Source organism: Sorex araneus, chromosome 3, assembly GCF_027595985.1.
Source record: "Sorex araneus isolate mSorAra2 chromosome 3, mSorAra2.pri, whole genome shotgun sequence".
NCBI classification, from domain to species: domain Eukaryota; kingdom Metazoa; phylum Chordata; class Mammalia; order Eulipotyphla; family Soricidae; genus Sorex; species Sorex araneus.
In genome coordinates, this window is record NC_073304.1 from 139,642,874 (window position 1) to 139,659,556 (window position 16,683).

Genomic DNA, 16,683 nt, shown 5'->3' on the forward strand with positions numbered 1-16,683 from the left:
GTGGAAAGTTGCAAGTTCTCAGGCTTATGTCTCAGTTATACAATGCTGGAATAACCGTCCCTTCACCAGTGCCCATATTCCACCACCAAAAACCCCAGTATACCTCCAACCCCCCAACCCCCGCCTGTGTAGTTGATAAATTTCACTTCATTTTCTCTTTATCTTGATTACATTCCATATTTCAACACAAAACTCACTATTGTCATTGGATTTTCCCCCCAAAAAAACAGCTTCCTACTGTCAAGGAAGCATTTCATAATTAGTTTTCCATTGCTGAGAATGACGAGATAGGAATTTAGGATTTCTGTATTTTAGTATTTTAGTCATTAAGAATGACAAGATATGGTTTAGGATTTCTGTATTTTAGTGTTTTAGTAATTAAGTTCAGGGAGATTTATGTTAGAAATTGCATCATTGGGGCCAGAGCGATAACACAGCGGGTAGGGCGTTTGCCTTGCACGCAGCCGACCTGGGTTCGATCCTTCGCATCCCATATGGTCCCCCAAGCACTGCCAGGAGTAATTCCTGAGTGCAAAGCCAGGAGTAACCCCTGAGCATCGCTGGGTATGACCCAAAAAGAAAAAAAAAAAAATTGCATCATTTCCCTTCCTGGGGCAGCATGGGGCAGTGGCTTAGTTCACAGTCTAGAGACATGGCTGCAAGCAGTTGCTGGGACCAAAAGTAATCTAGCTGGTCGATCAGCAGCAGAGCAGCCGCACAAAAGTGTGGCCACTCAGGTCGAATCTCGGCAGAGCGTGAGCCGGTATCGCCCCGGCCCGAGACTGCCCATACGTCCTGCTGTTTCAAGTTCATAAGTCTTTTTTTTTTTTCTTTTTCTCCTTCCCGAGCCATCAAGTTTGTACCTGCTTAATAGTCCTCATAATATGGCGGACGCCACACCGTTTCTTCCCAAAAAGGGAAAAAAAAACGAGAAAGAAGGATCTTCCCCCTCCTTGACTGGCCAGCGTGGGGCTATGGCTTAATTCACAGTCTAGGACATGGCTGCAAGCAGTTGCTGGGACCAGAAGTAGTCTAGCTGGCCTCCCGACCGTGGTCAATCAGCAGCAGAGTGGCTGCACAAAAGTCTTAGTTTAACATTTCTGAGTAATAAAAACATACATAGGCAGTGATTCAGCAAATTAATTTTTTTTTTTGCTTTTGCTTTTTGGGTCACACCCGGCGATGCACAGGGCTTACTCCTGGCTCATGCACTCAGGAATTACCCCTGGCATTGCTATGGGGACTATATGGGATGCTGAGGATTGAACCCTGGTCAGCCCCATACAAGGCAAATGCCCTACCCGCTGTGCTATGGCTCCAGCCCCAGTAAAGTAATTTTTTAAAAAATAGGAAAAGTCACAAACTATATGAAGCTGTTATCTGTGGAAAACAGGATTATAAAAATATTTTCCAACACTTTGACTTTGTTATTTCATGTCTTGTTATCTGAAAGAACAACTTCTCCATACCAGAAAAATTTTGTTCAAAGAAATAATAAAAAAAAAGTTTTAATAGAAAATTTGATGGGACCATGATGGAGGAAGCAGACACTCTGGTGGAGGGTGTGGAATGTTTTATTCATGAGCCCTGACCATTATCAGTGTTGTAAATCAGTGTCTCAGAAGGAATTTTTTTTTTTTTTTTTTTTTGCTTTTTGGATCACACCTGGCAATGCACAGGGGTTACTCCTGGCTCTGCACTCAGGAATTACTCCTGACGGTGCTCAGGGGACTATATGGGATGCTGGGATTTGAACCCGGGTTGGCCTCGTGCAAGGCAAACGCCCTACCCTCTGTGCTATTGCTCCAGCTCCTTAGAAAGAATTTTTTATAAGGACAGTAAAACTAGAAAACAACTGAACTATAGCAATGGTAGAAAAGTAAATTAGTTATCTAATCATTCTTCATAAAGTTTATGTAACAAAAAAACAAATTCTTATGTTAAAGTTTTATATAAAAAAAACTAAAAATTTTTCCCAACTTTTTTTAAAAGTGTTAAAGTGTTATATAAAAAAAAAACTAAATGAAATTTTTTTCCAACTTTTTTTCTTACCTATAGCAGTAGATTTGAGAGAATGTGTCCAAGATAGATAAAACCTCTTTCTAGGGCCAGAGCTATGTAGCATAGCAGGTAGGGAACTTGCCTTGCATACAGCCTACCTTAAGTCCCTGGCACCACATACTGTCCCCTGAGCACGACCAGGAGTGATGGCTGAGCACCACCAGGTGTACTTCCCCCTGCCCCATTCCCCCAATAAAACACCCAACTTCTTTTTTTTTTTTTTAATAGAATGTTTGATGAATTTGCGATTCATCCTTGCACCAGTGGTTGTGCTAATGTTTTCTGTATCTTCTCCCCTCCCCAAAAATTCTCACTTTCTAACACAAAGTAGAGTAATTTGGGGCATTATCTATGATGCCTAGAACAGTGAATTAATCTCCCTTTCCAGTTGATGAGGAATTATTTGGAGCCTGTTTCTTCTGAGACAACTTTGAGTCAGGGAGTAGAGAGCAGGAATGGACATAGCGTGGTGGAGAGCCGTCATGCCAGGAACCTTTGGAAAAGCCCTTTGAGCTGTTGTATGGTGTGCCTCAAGTATGGGGTTTGAGTGGTCGCCCCTGGGGAGCAGCAGGGGTGCTAATGCCATCTCTTCTCTCTTCAGCCAGTTCTCTTGGACAGCAGCAGCATCTTAGCTGACAGGATTTTGCTGATGGACACTTTCTTCCAAATTGTCATTTATCTTGGTGAGGTAAGATGGTATTAATTTTTTTGTACCCTTTTCTACAGTGCCAGGGATCAAACCCTGAGCCTTGCACTTCTAAGGCATGTGCTCTACCCTGACATACATCCTTGGCTGCTATTTAAAACAAGAACTTGGGAAGTTGGGGAGATAGCTCAATGGGCTGAGAATACACGTGACATGTGATAGCTTCAAGTTTGATTTCTTCTGATCAAACTTCTGATCTCCTGAGCACCACAAGGTATATCCCTGGTGGCCCCTTATCCCCTTGGGCCTCAGCAGCACCTCATCACCAGGTGCAAGCACTGAACCAGTAACATAAGAACTTGTGCTCATAAGACCCAAATTTATTTTCATTAGTATAGGGGTCTGTAGAGCTAGCACGGGGGTAAGGCACCTGCCCTGGCTCCACATGTGTCCCCTGAACACAAAGCCAGAAGTAAACCCTGACTGAGCACAGTCAGGTGTGGCACAAAAACACCCTCTCCCACCCCCCAACCTCCCAAATATCACAATTGTTTAATTTTTACAGCGGCTTGTAGTGTAATGAATTAAACCTTTTTCAGGTCTCTGAAGTATTTGTATGTTAATACATTTTAATCTTTGTAAATTAATCTCTAGTTGGCCTTTGAAATCCCTGTAATAATTACTTTCTGAGCTGTTTAACAAGATTAATTTACTTGGCGCAAATTTATTCACACTATTGTCTTTTTCAGAGTTATGTTGGCATTACGAGTAAATATGTGTTTGTGACTCTTTCTTTGAGGCACTGTGAGCCTTAACATAGGGTCTTTAGAGCTCCAGGATAGCAGAAATGGTTTTCAGGGGAGACTCTTTCTTCCTTAAAACAGTTCATGCCCTAAGAAAGAGAATGGCTCCTCTCAAGAATATCCATTATTGGGGCTGGAGTGATAGCATAGCTGGTAGGGCATTTGCCTTGCACGCAGTCGACCTGGGTTCAAATCCCAGCATCCCATATGGTCCCCTGAGAACCACCAGGAGTAATTCCTGAGTGCAGAGCCAGGAGTAACCCCTGTGCATCACCAGGTGTGACCCAAAATCCCCCCCCCCCAAAAAAAAGAATACCCATTATTGAACATTGTATTCATTGGTGCTTTTCTCCCTACTGTTATACATACTTTACCTTCATTAAGTTTTGATAACTGATTGATTTTTAGGATTTGCTCATGAGAAGTGATTTCAAATGTCCTAAAAAATTGTATTTCAAAATTCCGTTAATAACAACTCTATAAACTTTCTTTGGTTACAGTAAACCTGCTACCCTATCAAACCCCTTACCCATAGATGTGAATGTTCTTTTTTTTCTTTTGCTTTTTGGGTCACATCTGGCAATGCATAGGGGTTACTTCTGGCTCTGCACTCAGGAATTACTCCTGGCGGTGCTCAGGGGACCATATGGGATGTTGGGAATCGAACCTGGGTCGGCTGCGTGTAAGGCAAACACCCTACCCGCTGTGCTATCGCTCCAGCCCCGATGTGAATATTCTTATGTTCTTTACATAAGACTAATTATCAGAAAAGAATTGAGTGTTATGTGGGGCAGGGGCATGTTAGTCAAATGAATGTCAATCCTGACTTTCAGTGTTTCCATAATGTTTTGGTTTGTCTGTTTTGCTAAAGACCATAGCCCAGTGGCGTAAAGCTGGTTACCAGGATATGCCCGAGTATGAAAACTTCAAGCACCTTCTACAGGCACCATTGGATGACGCCCAGGAAATTCTGCAAGCACGCTTCCCAATGCCCCGGTACATTAACACAGAGCACGGAGGCAGTCAGGTATGTGAACTGAGTCCTATCTCTGTTGCTCTGTGAGTTTGCAGTGTATTTGGGTGGCTGCACGTCCAGACAGCATGGATAATAGTTATGTGGCAACATAAAATATAAACTTCTAAATTATTTTAGGGGGTAAGAGGAGCCCATACCTAGCAATAGGGGTTACTCCTGGCCCTACACTCAGAAATTCCTTCTGGCAGTGCTCAGGGGTCCATACTGGGTACTTTGGATTAAACCTAGCTCGACAGCATGCAAGGAAAATGACCTACCTGCTTTACCATCACTCTTGCTCCATGATTTTTAATGTACTCTCCAGCTCTAGCATCAAAATATGTTGATGTTAAAACTGGAGAGATAGTACAGGCTTAAGTGCTCGCCTTGCGTGCAGCCAGCCTGGGTTCGATCCCTGGGCATTTTCTGTGGTTCCCTTAGCCCCTCCAGGCGTGATCCCTGAACAGGAGTAAGCTTGAGGGCTGTTGGTTGTGGCCTCCAAACAAAACAAAATACTGATGTTAAGTAGAGAATTTTTCGTGTCTCATGTTTCATGTACAGGAACCCTAATAAATGGAGTGTGGTTGGGCTGAAAGTATAAAAAATAGATTCATATGTAGTAAAAAAAGAAATCAAATTTAACAGAATGAAGGTAAACACTTTTCACCAGTTCTGTTAATGCCAATTTTCATTCTTAATTTTTTTTTTTTAAGGCTCGATTCCTTCTATCCAAGGTGAACCCATCTCAGACACATAATAACCTGTATGCTTGGGGACAGGTAAGAAATTGTTAGACTACTTTTTTAAACACTTATTTTTAAATCCTAGAAACTGAATTCCTTTTGGTTCAGGGACATAAAAACTTGACTATTTTGCCAAAAACCTTTTTTGTAGTGGGGGATGAGAGTATTGGAGGGCAGGGGCGCCCCTTCCGTGTGAATCCCCTTCTGCAATTTGCAGCAGTGGCAGGTGGAAACCCAAGGACACAGCATATTTCTCCTCTGGGGAATGCAGGACAAAAACATGTTCTTCATCTCCCCCTTAGTCTGTCTCTTCTCTGATTTTTTTTTTTCCCGGATTTTCTTAAGGTAAAGAAATGAGCGGGTAGAGGGTGGGGTGGTGGGAGTCAGCAACACTGACTTGTGGAGAAGACAGCAACACTGTGCGTGTTCTGAGTTAGGAAGGGCCTCAGCAACTCCGGGATTCTCTCCAGCTCTTCAGATTCCTGCCAATAAACCCATATTATTGAACTCTAGGAAACGGGAGCTCCCATCTTAACTGACGACGTCAGCCTGCAGGTGTTCATGGACCACTTGAAGAAGTTGGCTGTCTCCAGTGCCAGTTAAGCAGAGGATACGACCAGGGAATTGAAGCAAACACTGTCAGCTCATGTTAACAGTTGCTTATAAAGTCTTACTAACATTCCTTTCATTTTTCCAGTGAATTTTAATAAAAATAAGATCAAAGGAAGTGTTGTATGTAACTGTTTAGATGATAATTTATTTGTATTCCTGATCTGTGGCCCCTTTCTTCTGCCATATAAGGTCTTAAATGTTGGTACTTGTAAATGTTTATGCTTTTTGTTTCCTAATATCAGTCTATAGGAAATCAGAGGTGATAAATTTTGTTGCCACATTCAGATAATCCTAATCAGGGGCTAGAGAGATAGCACAGCAGGTAGGGTGTTTGCCTTGCTGGCAGCTGACCTGGATCGATCCCAACACCCTATATGGTCCCTTGAGCCTTTCCTGGAGTGATCCCTGAATGCAGAGCCAGGAGTAAGCCCTGAGTAATTTGCCCCAAGTAATATATTGCCCCAAAACAATAACACACAAACACACACACATATAAAATTCATCACTGTGTAGTACTGTGAACTCGTGTGTTTATCATTCCATAATAAACAGTCTAGCCGGAAGATAAAGGGAATAACTGGTGGGCATAAGTGGTTCTGACAGTGGCATCTCTTTTATCTGGGAACACAAAAAAATTAATTTGAACCCGTACTTTTTTCCTCTATTTTAAATCCTAAGGTATGTATACTTGTTAAAACAGGAACCCTAATAAATGGAGTGAAGGGGGGCTTTTAACAATTTCCTCCAATCCCTAAACCTAGATCCTACACTTCAGAGGTAATTGCTTTAGTCTCTCCAAGTTCTTTTTTGTTTGTTTCTTTATATATTAATTTTAGCTTCCATGTTCATGGACTGAGGAAATTAAAACTTTTTCATCATCCACTTTTGATTAACTATACCTTTTTTATATTATCAAGTTTGGTAAGATTTAACATTTTGGCCTCAACCTACTTTTCTCTGTCTTAAGTGTCTCAGCTGAATCTGATAGTTGAAAACTAATAAAGATGATCTAAACATCTTTGTGATTATGTAAACATTATTTATATGACATTAGATAATATTTTCTCCAATGATTTGACCAACTCAGGGTAGCCTCAAATAAAGCAAGCATCTTACCCACTGCTCTCTCTCTTTGTTCTGTAATGATCTTTCTAAAAAGAGTACAAAAAGTAGGCTGAGGAAATAGCTCAGGGCAGTGGAGAACATGCCTCACCTGTTCGAGGCCCTGAGTTTGGTCCCTGGCCCTGCATGGCCTTCCACCCTACTCTGAGCACTGTCAGGCATGGCTGTGGTTATCCCTGAGAACCACCAGTCAGTGCATCAAATTCTCAGGTTTGTGGGCCTCCTCTGAGCATCTAGACCCTCCCACCAACGGCTGAGAGAGCTCCCTTTGTAGCGTAAATGTGAGGTAGATCACTGAAGCTATTGGTCTTTGTACTTGGGATATATACTGAGTTTAGGCCCAAGAAATTTGGGGCCATGCGTGATTCCTTGATTCTCTGAACAAATGTGTATTTTCTATTTATAAAGTAGTCTAAGTACTGAGAATATAGCTGATACAATCAAAGATTGTACAATACAAAATAAGATTCAAGTCATTAATGATCTTATGTTCTAAGAAAGACTGATAATAAATTAGGAATAGGGATGGAGCAGTCATACAGTGGGTAGTGATCCCTGAACACAGAGTAGGAGTAAACCTTGAGCACCACCCAGTGTGGCCCAAACACCAAAATAAAACAACAGAAATAGTAGGTTCCATAACTGACTAGAAGGTATGTGTAGTGTGTAGAAACATTGGGGAACTTAACTGAACGTTGAATCTTGGTTGACTATGTCTCTTGAGTTGCTGCCTTTTTTGACTGTGCTCTGCATTCTGGAAAGTTTCCTGTGTTGTTATTAGAGATTACATTTGTTTGTTTGTTTGTTTGTTTGTTTTGGGACCACACCCAGCAGTGCATGGCGCCTCACTGCTTGGTTCTCAGGGGATCATGCTTTGCTGGGTGTTAGACTCAGGCCATACATAAAACTGTACACAAAAACTACAAAAACTGTATACAGATGAAGGTTGAAATTTCCTCCTCAGACCTTTCATCTGAAATTGGCAGATGAAAGAATGTAAGAAACTTGTAAGAATGTAAGAATGTAAGAAACTTATGCTGGTGTTCTCTTTAGTGACATCGAGTTAAGGCACTGGGCTAGGGAGATAGGGGTGGCCCCTTTGTTCTAACATAAAATATGGCCAAGCAGGTCCTACTTCAGGGAATCAGAGGCAGTTCAAAACGAACATGGAGGGGCCTGTTGTCTTGAAAACAGTTATCCCTCAGGGGGGATGACTGAGCCAGATTTGCCTAACGGAGAACCAGAAGAACCTCCACCCTGAAGACAAAAAGAAACCAAGAGGACGTTATCCGGGATGGAGCCTTGGTAGCTAACTCTCATCAATCTCTCACAAGGACTGAAAGAACAAGGAGACTCTCCAAGCAAATGAAAGACTGAAAGTAAATCAAAAGGCTCCCCTGTAAAGAGAAATAAGTGGCCTTGGAAATCGGCATCTTGTTCCTGTAATCATCTTGTCTCCTTGTAACCAGCTGGAGAAAAAAACTGCTGGCAAATAACACTGGTTTGTGTTTTTCTTGTTGAGTCATCTGCATTTTCTGTGTAACTGTCTGCCTCATTTTACACCATTGTACACCCCATTCTCAGGGGCCAAAATTTCCAAAGATCTCTGGCCCTCTGCCCCTATAGAGTAAACTTTTTTATTTTCTTCACATTATCTCTGTCCTGTTTTTTTTATTCGTCCATTATACCTCACATCAGACCTATCAAAAACCTCCGACTGGGATGGGAGAGAAGAGAGTACAGAGGTGAGTACTTTCAGGTGGCCTACCCCAGTTTGATCCCTGGCACTTCATCCAGGCCTAGAAAGTACTACTAGGAATGAGCCCTGAGTACTACAGTGTGAATGCCACTCCCTCCTCTCCCTCCCCGTCAAATAACATCAAAATAAGAAAAACTCTCATCTTTCTTAAGCAGGGGTGAAATGATCAGTTAAGGATTTTAAGCACTCTGGGGTATACAAGAAAAATGGTTGAGGCTGGAGTCCAGGGGAGGCTCATTTAGAAGCAGTTGGCTTACTTGATGGGTGGCATGTTAGACAAGAGGATAAATCAAAATTTGTGCATCATGATCATTTTCTGTATTACAGAAAAGGAAGGAAAGGCTACTGGTTGGGAGGTAGCATTCTTAGGCTCTATCCTGAGTAATTTAAGGAAGAGACATGATATAACGATGGAAATGCCCAAGAAGATTAGCAGTAATCTGGATTTAGTTTCAAGAGAAACAAGCAAACAAGACTAATATTTAACTTAGGTAACAAGTGATATTGCTTATTAAAACAATACCAATTTTTTCTGCTTTAAAATAAATCTTAGAGTTGGAATGATTGTACAGAGAGTAGAGCACTTGACTTGCGTTTGGCTGACCCAGGTTTGATCTCTATGGTCCCCCAGCCCTGCCAGGAGTGATTATTGAGTGCAGAGTCAGGTGTAAGCCCTGGGCGCTGCTGGGTGTGGATCCAAACAAATAAACACAACTTACCTGAATTTTGATCTATATGAATGTTTAAGAAGCCACCACCACTGTCAAAATAGTTCATTCCTGGGGCTGGAGAGCTCAAAAGACTTAGCACATGCTTTGCACAGGGAGGTGTATATTGGTTCTCTGGCACCTCATGGTCCTCAGCATGGCAGGGAGCAATCCCTAGCTCTACCTGGTGTGTCCCGAATGCAAAACAAAATTTTAAAAGTATTTCCATTACCCCCTCCAAAAAAGTGTCCTTGAGCCCCTTTTGGTCCATCCCTTTCTCCACTTGTCAGCTTTCCTGCAGTATAAATTTGACTGCTAGAATTTCATTTTTGTGTCTGGCTTCTTTCACTTAGCATAAATCTATTAATCTGTTCCAACTATCAGTGGTTGCAAGTACTACTCTATTTCATTGCTAAGTAATTTATTCCATTTTGTTCATCCATCACTGTGGTGATATTTACATTGCTTCCACTCTAGTGTTTTTAGGAATAGAAGTGGACATCCAAGGACAGAGAGATAGTACAGCAGGAAGGATACTTGCCTTGAATGTAGCTGACCTGTGTTTGATCTCTGGCATCATATATGGCCCCCCAAGCACCGCTTGCAGTAATTCTTGAATGCAGAGCCAGGGGTAACCTCTGAGCATCGCCGTATGTGGCTCAAAAACAACAAAAATACCTGAACATGTTAATAGCTTTGTGTAGGTATAATGTTTTCACTTATTTTGAACAGCTGAGAATGGAATATTTGAGTTGTTTAGTAGCTATGTGTTTAGATAAAATGGTAGTCCCCAATAGTAAGAGTTGGGGACTCTGACTGGACCTGAGAGATAATACAGGGATAAAGTGTTTGCCTTGGGCAAACACTTAACCCATGGCTCAATCTCTTGTACCACATATGTTCACTCAAGCCCAACCAGGATGATCCCTGAGCCCAGAGCAGGAGTAAACCCTGAGCCCCACAACAAACAACAAAAGAGAGTTCTGATTGCTTTGCATTCTTGCAACTCTGGGTATTCTCCAGGTAATTTCTATATATACTGATAGATGTTTAATGGGGTCATTTAAGTTGTGGTTTTGTGATGTTCTTAGGTTTACTGGCTATTGCTTACTTTTGTTAAGTGTTCAAATTTGTTGACAATTTCTTAGTTGGTTTGCCTTATTAAATTAAATTTTAAGGGGTCATTACATAATCTTGATACAAGCCCATTGAATATATGTTTGAATATGTTACTATTTGACTTGTTCCACTTGTTTGGTATGGGAGGGGGCACACTTGGTGGTACTGAGGGGACCATGCGGTGCTGCCAATTGAACCTGTACCCCACATGCAAAGAATGCAAAGTCTACTCTTCAATCTCTCTCCTTGATCATTTTTCTTTTTTTCATTGACTTTTTTTTTCATTGACTTTTAAGGAGCAAAACTAAGTTCAATTATCAATATTGTTTTTTTCTAGAGTATGGGCAATGTGAATCCTTAAAATTACCAGAAACATTCTTGAAATTGTGAAACAGCATTAAATGTTTTAGAAATAAAATCTGAGCTTGAAAAACAGCTCATCAGCTTAGAATGCTGGCCTTAGAAGGGTGTGGTCATGAGTTAAATTCCCCGGTGTTACCACATGTGCTAAGTGCAACTGTTGGCTCTGAGACATCTGGTGCCATGAGCAATTTCTGAACACACCACAGCCACTTACACAAGCACTACAAAGGGATGCAACTCTGATGGTGAGACCCTGAGGGGGCTTAATGGTTGTATTTTTATTTATTTATTTTTGCTTTTTGGGTCACACCTGGCGATACACAGGGGTTACTTCTGGCTCAGGCACTCAGGAATTACTCCTGGTGGTGCTCAGGGGACCATATGATATGCTGGGAATTGAACCCAGGTCAGCTGCGTGCAAGGCAAACGCCCTACCCGCTGTGCTATCACTCCAGCCCCTGATGGTAGCATTTTTAGGAGGTGGGAAATCATTTCCTGTCAGGGTTCTGGAGACAATATGCTGTGTCCAGGATTGAACCAGGGTCAGTTGCTGGCACGGTGAACACCTTAATATTAAAGCCCCACTGCCAGGAAGGGCGACTGTTGACCTGGTGAGCACACATGTGAATACCACAGCGACCCTATGGAGCAGAACATCTACATCTTTATTCCTCAAATTGATACAACCTCCTGCAAACCTCACAATCAGGCATGAGTGTGACCCTGGGATCATCAAGACAGTAAGGAAGAGAAGAGAGAGGAGAGGAGAGGAAATAACACGCACACAAGCAAACACAATCAAGATTTATTTTGGCTGAAAAGTAGTTCTTGGTATGGCGATGTACCTGATGTCCACTCAGTAACTGCTGGGGTCCAGAATCCAGAACGCTGGATTCCCTGAGATGGAGTGCCACTCCTGGGAGGATCTCTTTGCAGAATTCCCCATAATGGAAGCACTTCACATGTTTATATTCAACCAAACCCTCATTAATACTTATGTTCAGCCAAATCCATGTTAGTCCCTGTCCCCTCACACACACCCTTTCGGATCCTGGTTTCTCTTCTACATAAGCCCTGTCTGATCCCAATAAGAATGTTGCAGGCCACCAGCCTGTAACCCGTTCTTCCATCCATTAGCGGGGGACACGTGTATCGGGCCTGAAGGCACCAGAGGACATTGTCACCGCGGGTCGGTGAGTTAACAAGTACATCACTTTTGCTCTCACGTTATTCAGTCTGTTGGAGTGGAGGGTAGACTAATTCTGTTTTGAGGAAATGTGTGGATAAAAGGAAAACTTGTGGTGGTCAGAGCTCAAGGAAATATTTTGTTTTTGAGATATGGGCATATGTATGATGAAGGGTAGAAGTACTATCATGAAAATGGGATAAAATGTGGGGCAGAAAGGTTGCACTTGATGGAGAATGCCTCTCAGGAAGCATAAGATCTAGAGAGCACAGTAGCGGGATGGAGATCCCTACGTGGAGGGATCCTGGGCTTGACCCATGGGAGAGTAGGATGAAGTGGTGCTCTCACAAATCTGAGAGCTGGAGGCAGAATTGAATTGGCCTTTAAAGATCCCACCAGACTACATAAGGAAGGAGTCTTGCAAATGAGACATTGGCTGAAGAGAATCTATTATTTGATTCCTCTAACAGGCTTGTTGAGTCAGTCCGCCTCACAAGGCAACCAGAGGAACCCAGGAGTGGATTTTGGAACTACCCGTCCCAGAATGCATTGGAGCCCGAGCCGGAAGCGGCCGCAGAACCGGTATTCCATTGGCGGCGGCGGCTGGGCCGGGACAGGAAGTCCCGCCTCCGCCCTTGGCCTCCCTGAGAGCCCGAGAGGAATCATGCGTGTGGATCAGGCCTCGTCGTGGTACCGGCGTATGTCAGTGATCTACGCGGTGGGCGCCTGGACGGTGTTGGGCTCCTTGTATTTCTACAACCGGAAAGAGAGCAGACCGTCAGGTACGGTTCTCCGGCCGGGGCCCCTGCTGATCGCTCTTCTGCAGAACTAGCTGGGACGCTGCCCGGAGCACCGGCTCTAATGGAAATCCGCTTACCAAAATCTTGTATTTTGAACGAAGACGTTCGCATAAATCTGTGTGCGATTCCAGGTGGAGTTTCTAAGATTCTGGACGAGAACTGAGCGATGCTTCTTCTATGACATAAGCCCTTTCGCATTTGGAGAGCAAATAATTCCAGGTCTTCTAGCAACCAAGAGAGCCTAAAATCTTACAATTTCTGGGGTCGGAAAAGAAAAATTTTCAGCCTTCAAAAATGGGCTGGAAATCTTAGATACAGAAAGATTAGTGATTGACAAAGAGTACAGATATCTTTTGTGGTGAACATATTCGAAATTAATAGTGGTGCTGGGTGCGCAAACCTGAATATATTGAAAAACTATTGAATAGGACATTTTAAGTATCCTTTTAAACAAGGTAATTGCGTGTGTGAGGTGTACATAAATTAATGTTAAGTAAGAATTTGTGCTGAAAATGACATTTTGTGAGGAACATCATCAATGATCACAAAGTTCGTATGCCCTGCGAATGTATTGAACATTTATAAACATTTCTGTGTCTTGGGGCTGGAGCGATAGCACAGCGGGTAGGGCGTTTGCCTTGCACATGGCGGACCCGGGTTCAATTCCCAGCATCCCATATGGTCCTCTGAGCACCGCCAGGAGTAATTCCTGAGTGCAAAACCAGGAGTAACCCCTGTGCATCACCGGGTGTGACCCAAAAAGCAAAAAAAAAAAAAAAAATTCTGTGTCCAAAGTGGTTATATTATGCACTTTCTTTTTTAATGCTATAAAAGTCATGTCATTTCTTCCTTTCCTTCTTTCTTTCTTCCTTTCATTCTTTCTTCTTTTTTAAAGGAAAGAAGTGTCAGAAATTTGAGAATGAGAATAAATCCTATGGGGACAAACCATATGGGGAAGGGGATTAATTTCCAAGACTTTGCTAATGGTTTTAATTACTATTTCCCCCCCCCCTTTTTATTTAAGGTGGTGAAATAAAGCAGAAGGATATTTCAACAAATGAAGTAGCTGAGCCCCCACCTAAGGGGTTTTATATGGAAACAATTGTCACAGCTAGAGAAGATTTTGTTCCACTTACTGACAGGATTCTCAACTATTGGAATTCATGGACTGGTGGTCCTGGGCCAAAATCATGACTGACTGCTGAATTCTCAAAACCAGGACTTTGGTTTAACATATTATGTGAACGATGCCTTGATTTCCATTTTATGTTTGTGAAAAATGTGTATCGAATTTTTCTGTCAAATAGAATCACTATTAATATCCAATAAATATTTCCCTGGGGTAAAGGAAACTTAAAATTTCAAATGATGCCCCTCTACTCACCTGAGAAAAAGGTTGAAATCAAACTGCACATTGAGCATAATCTCACTTTTTTCTATAATCTCAGTTTTCTGAAACTCGTTGATCTAACATTATATAGTTGACTGCTGCTATGTACCAGCACTGCCAGGAGTGATCCCTAAGCACAGAATCAGGAGTAAGTCCTGAGTAACACCAGGTGTAGGCCCCAAACAAACAAAATTGAATATTTGTTACTTTTTTTTTAGTAAGAATTTTTTAGTGAAGCAGATAGTTTGTATTGAATGAAACCTGCTCCTTTCACATTGGAAAGATATGAATGGAGAAAGAGAGGAAATGTACATTTAAGAGAGAACATGGACTCCTCCAGAGTGGAAAATCAAGCTTGTGAAGATACATAAAGACAAGTAAGATACATGTTCAAGGAGAACACAGGCTTGAAGAGCAAGCTGATTTTTTTTTTTCTGGGAAAGAAGGGGAGATACAACCCTATGGTACTTGGGGCTTACTCCTGGTTCTGTGCTCAGGGATGCCTGGTGGAGTTTGGGAGACCATATGGGGTGCCAGGGATTGAGTCATTGTGAGATACAGTTAATAAAGCTTTTATGATTGAGTTTCAGTCTACAGTGATCGAGCACCCATCCCCTCACCACTGTGCATTTTCCACCCACAATGTCCTCAGTATCCTTCCTACCACCCCAATCCCATCTCCCGCCTGCCTTTGTGGCAGGCACCTTCCTTCTTTCTCTCAACTTTGGGCATCATGGTTTGCAATATAGATACTGAGAAGCCATCATGTTTGGTCCTTAGTCTACTTTCAGCACACATCTCCCATCCTGAGTGATCCCTCCAGCCATCATTGACTTAGTGGTCCCTTCTGCATCTCAATTGCCTTTTCCCCTAACACATGAAGCAGGCTTCCAAACCATGGAGCAATCCTTCTGCCTCTTGTCTCTACTGTCCTTAGGTATTAGTCTCATATTATGTTGTTTTATATTCCACAGATGAGTATAGTCATTCTATGTCTGTCCCTCTCTCTCTCTGACTCATTTCACTTAGCATGATATTCTCCATGTCCATCCACTTATAAGCAATTTTCATGACTTCCTCTTTCCTAACAACTGCATAGTATTCCATTGTGTATATGTGCCAGAGTTTCTTTAACCAACCATCTGTTCTTGTGCACTCAGGCTGTTTCTAGATTCTGGCTATTGTGAATAGTGCTGTAATAAACATACAGGTACAGATGTCACTTCTGTGCTTTTTTGCATCCCCAGGATATATTTCCAGAAGTGGTATTACTGGGTCACATGGATGCTCAATTTCTAGTTTTTTGAGGAATGTCCATATTGTTTTCCAAAAAGGTTGAACTAGTTGGCATTCCCACCAACAATAGAAGAGAGTCTCTTTCTCCCCACATCTTCATCAACATTGGTTGGTCTTGTTCTTTTTGATGTGTGCCAGTCTCTGTGGTGTGAGATGATATCTCGTTGTTTTGATTTGCATCTCCCTGATGATTAGCGACGTAGAACGCTTTTTCATGTGTCTTTTGGCCATTTGTATTTCTCTTTGTGTGTGTGGGTATTTCTCTTTTGATGAAGCTTCTGTTCATTTCTTCTCCCCATTTATTGATGGGATTGGAGGATTTTTTCTTATACAGTTCTACTAATGTCTTGTATATCCTGGATATTAACCCCTTACCTGATGGGTATTGGTTAAGTATTTTTTTTCCTATTTCATGGTCTCTCTATATTTTGGTCACTGTTTCTTTTGAGGTGCAAAAGCTTTTTAGTTTAATGTAGTTCCATTTGTTCATGTTTGTTTCCACTTGCTTGGGCAGTGGTGTTTCATCCTTGAAGATGCCTTTAGCTTCAATATAATGGAGAGTTCTGCCCACATCTGATATTGAGGTCTTTAATCCATTTGGATCTGACTTTTGTGCTTGGACAGAGGTCTGAGGGTTTTTTTTTGTTTGTTTGTTTTGGGGTTTTTTTGCATGCAGTTGTCTAATTTTCCTAGCATCACTCATTGAAGAGGCTTTTCTTTTTCCACGTCACATTTCTTGCACCTTTATCAAAGATTAAGTGATCATATACTCGAGACGCTGTGTAAGAATATTGAACTCTGTTCTATTGGTCTCTATCTATTCCAATACCATGCTGTTTTAATTACCACTGCTTTGTAGTACAGTTTGACGTTGGGGAAGGTGATGCCACCCATCTTCTTTTTCCCAAGGATTGCTTTAGCTATTCGAGGGGTTTATTGCTCCATATAAATTTCAGGAGTATTTTGTCTATTTCTTTGAAAGATGTCATGGGTATCCTTATAGGGATTGCAGTGAATCTGGATAATGCTTTGGGGAGTATTGCCATTTTGACAATGTTAAT

At 42.0% G+C, this 16,683-nt stretch overlaps 2 protein-coding genes across 4 annotated transcripts in view; both read left to right on the top strand.

The window, feature by feature from the left end:
• The window catches only part of SEC23B (SEC23 homolog B, COPII coat complex component), a 48,629-nt gene extending 39,978 nt beyond the window's left edge, over window positions 1-8,651 (top strand). For all 3 annotated transcript variants that reach the window (XM_055133336.1, XM_055133335.1, XM_055133337.1), the window contains 4 exons: window positions 2,663-2,749; window positions 4,382-4,537; window positions 5,239-5,304; window positions 5,782-8,651. In XM_055133336.1, coding sequence (XP_054989311.1) covers window positions 2,663-2,749; window positions 4,382-4,537; window positions 5,239-5,304; window positions 5,782-5,871 — 399 coding nt within the window. In that variant the 3' untranslated portion in view covers window positions 5,872-8,651. The remainder of the gene's footprint in view (window positions 1-2,662; window positions 2,750-4,381; window positions 4,538-5,238; window positions 5,305-5,781) is intronic.
• Window positions 8,652-12,760: 4,109 nt separating this feature from the next.
• On the top strand, window positions 12,761-14,909 carry SMIM26 (small integral membrane protein 26). The gene is made up of 2 exons (XM_055133345.1): window positions 12,761-12,918; window positions 13,961-14,909. The coding sequence occupies exons 1-2, from the start codon at window positions 12,801-12,803 to the stop codon at window positions 14,128-14,130; spliced, it is 288 nt and encodes a 95-aa protein (XP_054989320.1). The 5' UTR covers window positions 12,761-12,800; the 3' UTR covers window positions 14,131-14,909.
• The last annotated feature ends 1,774 nt before the right edge of the window (window positions 14,910-16,683 follow it).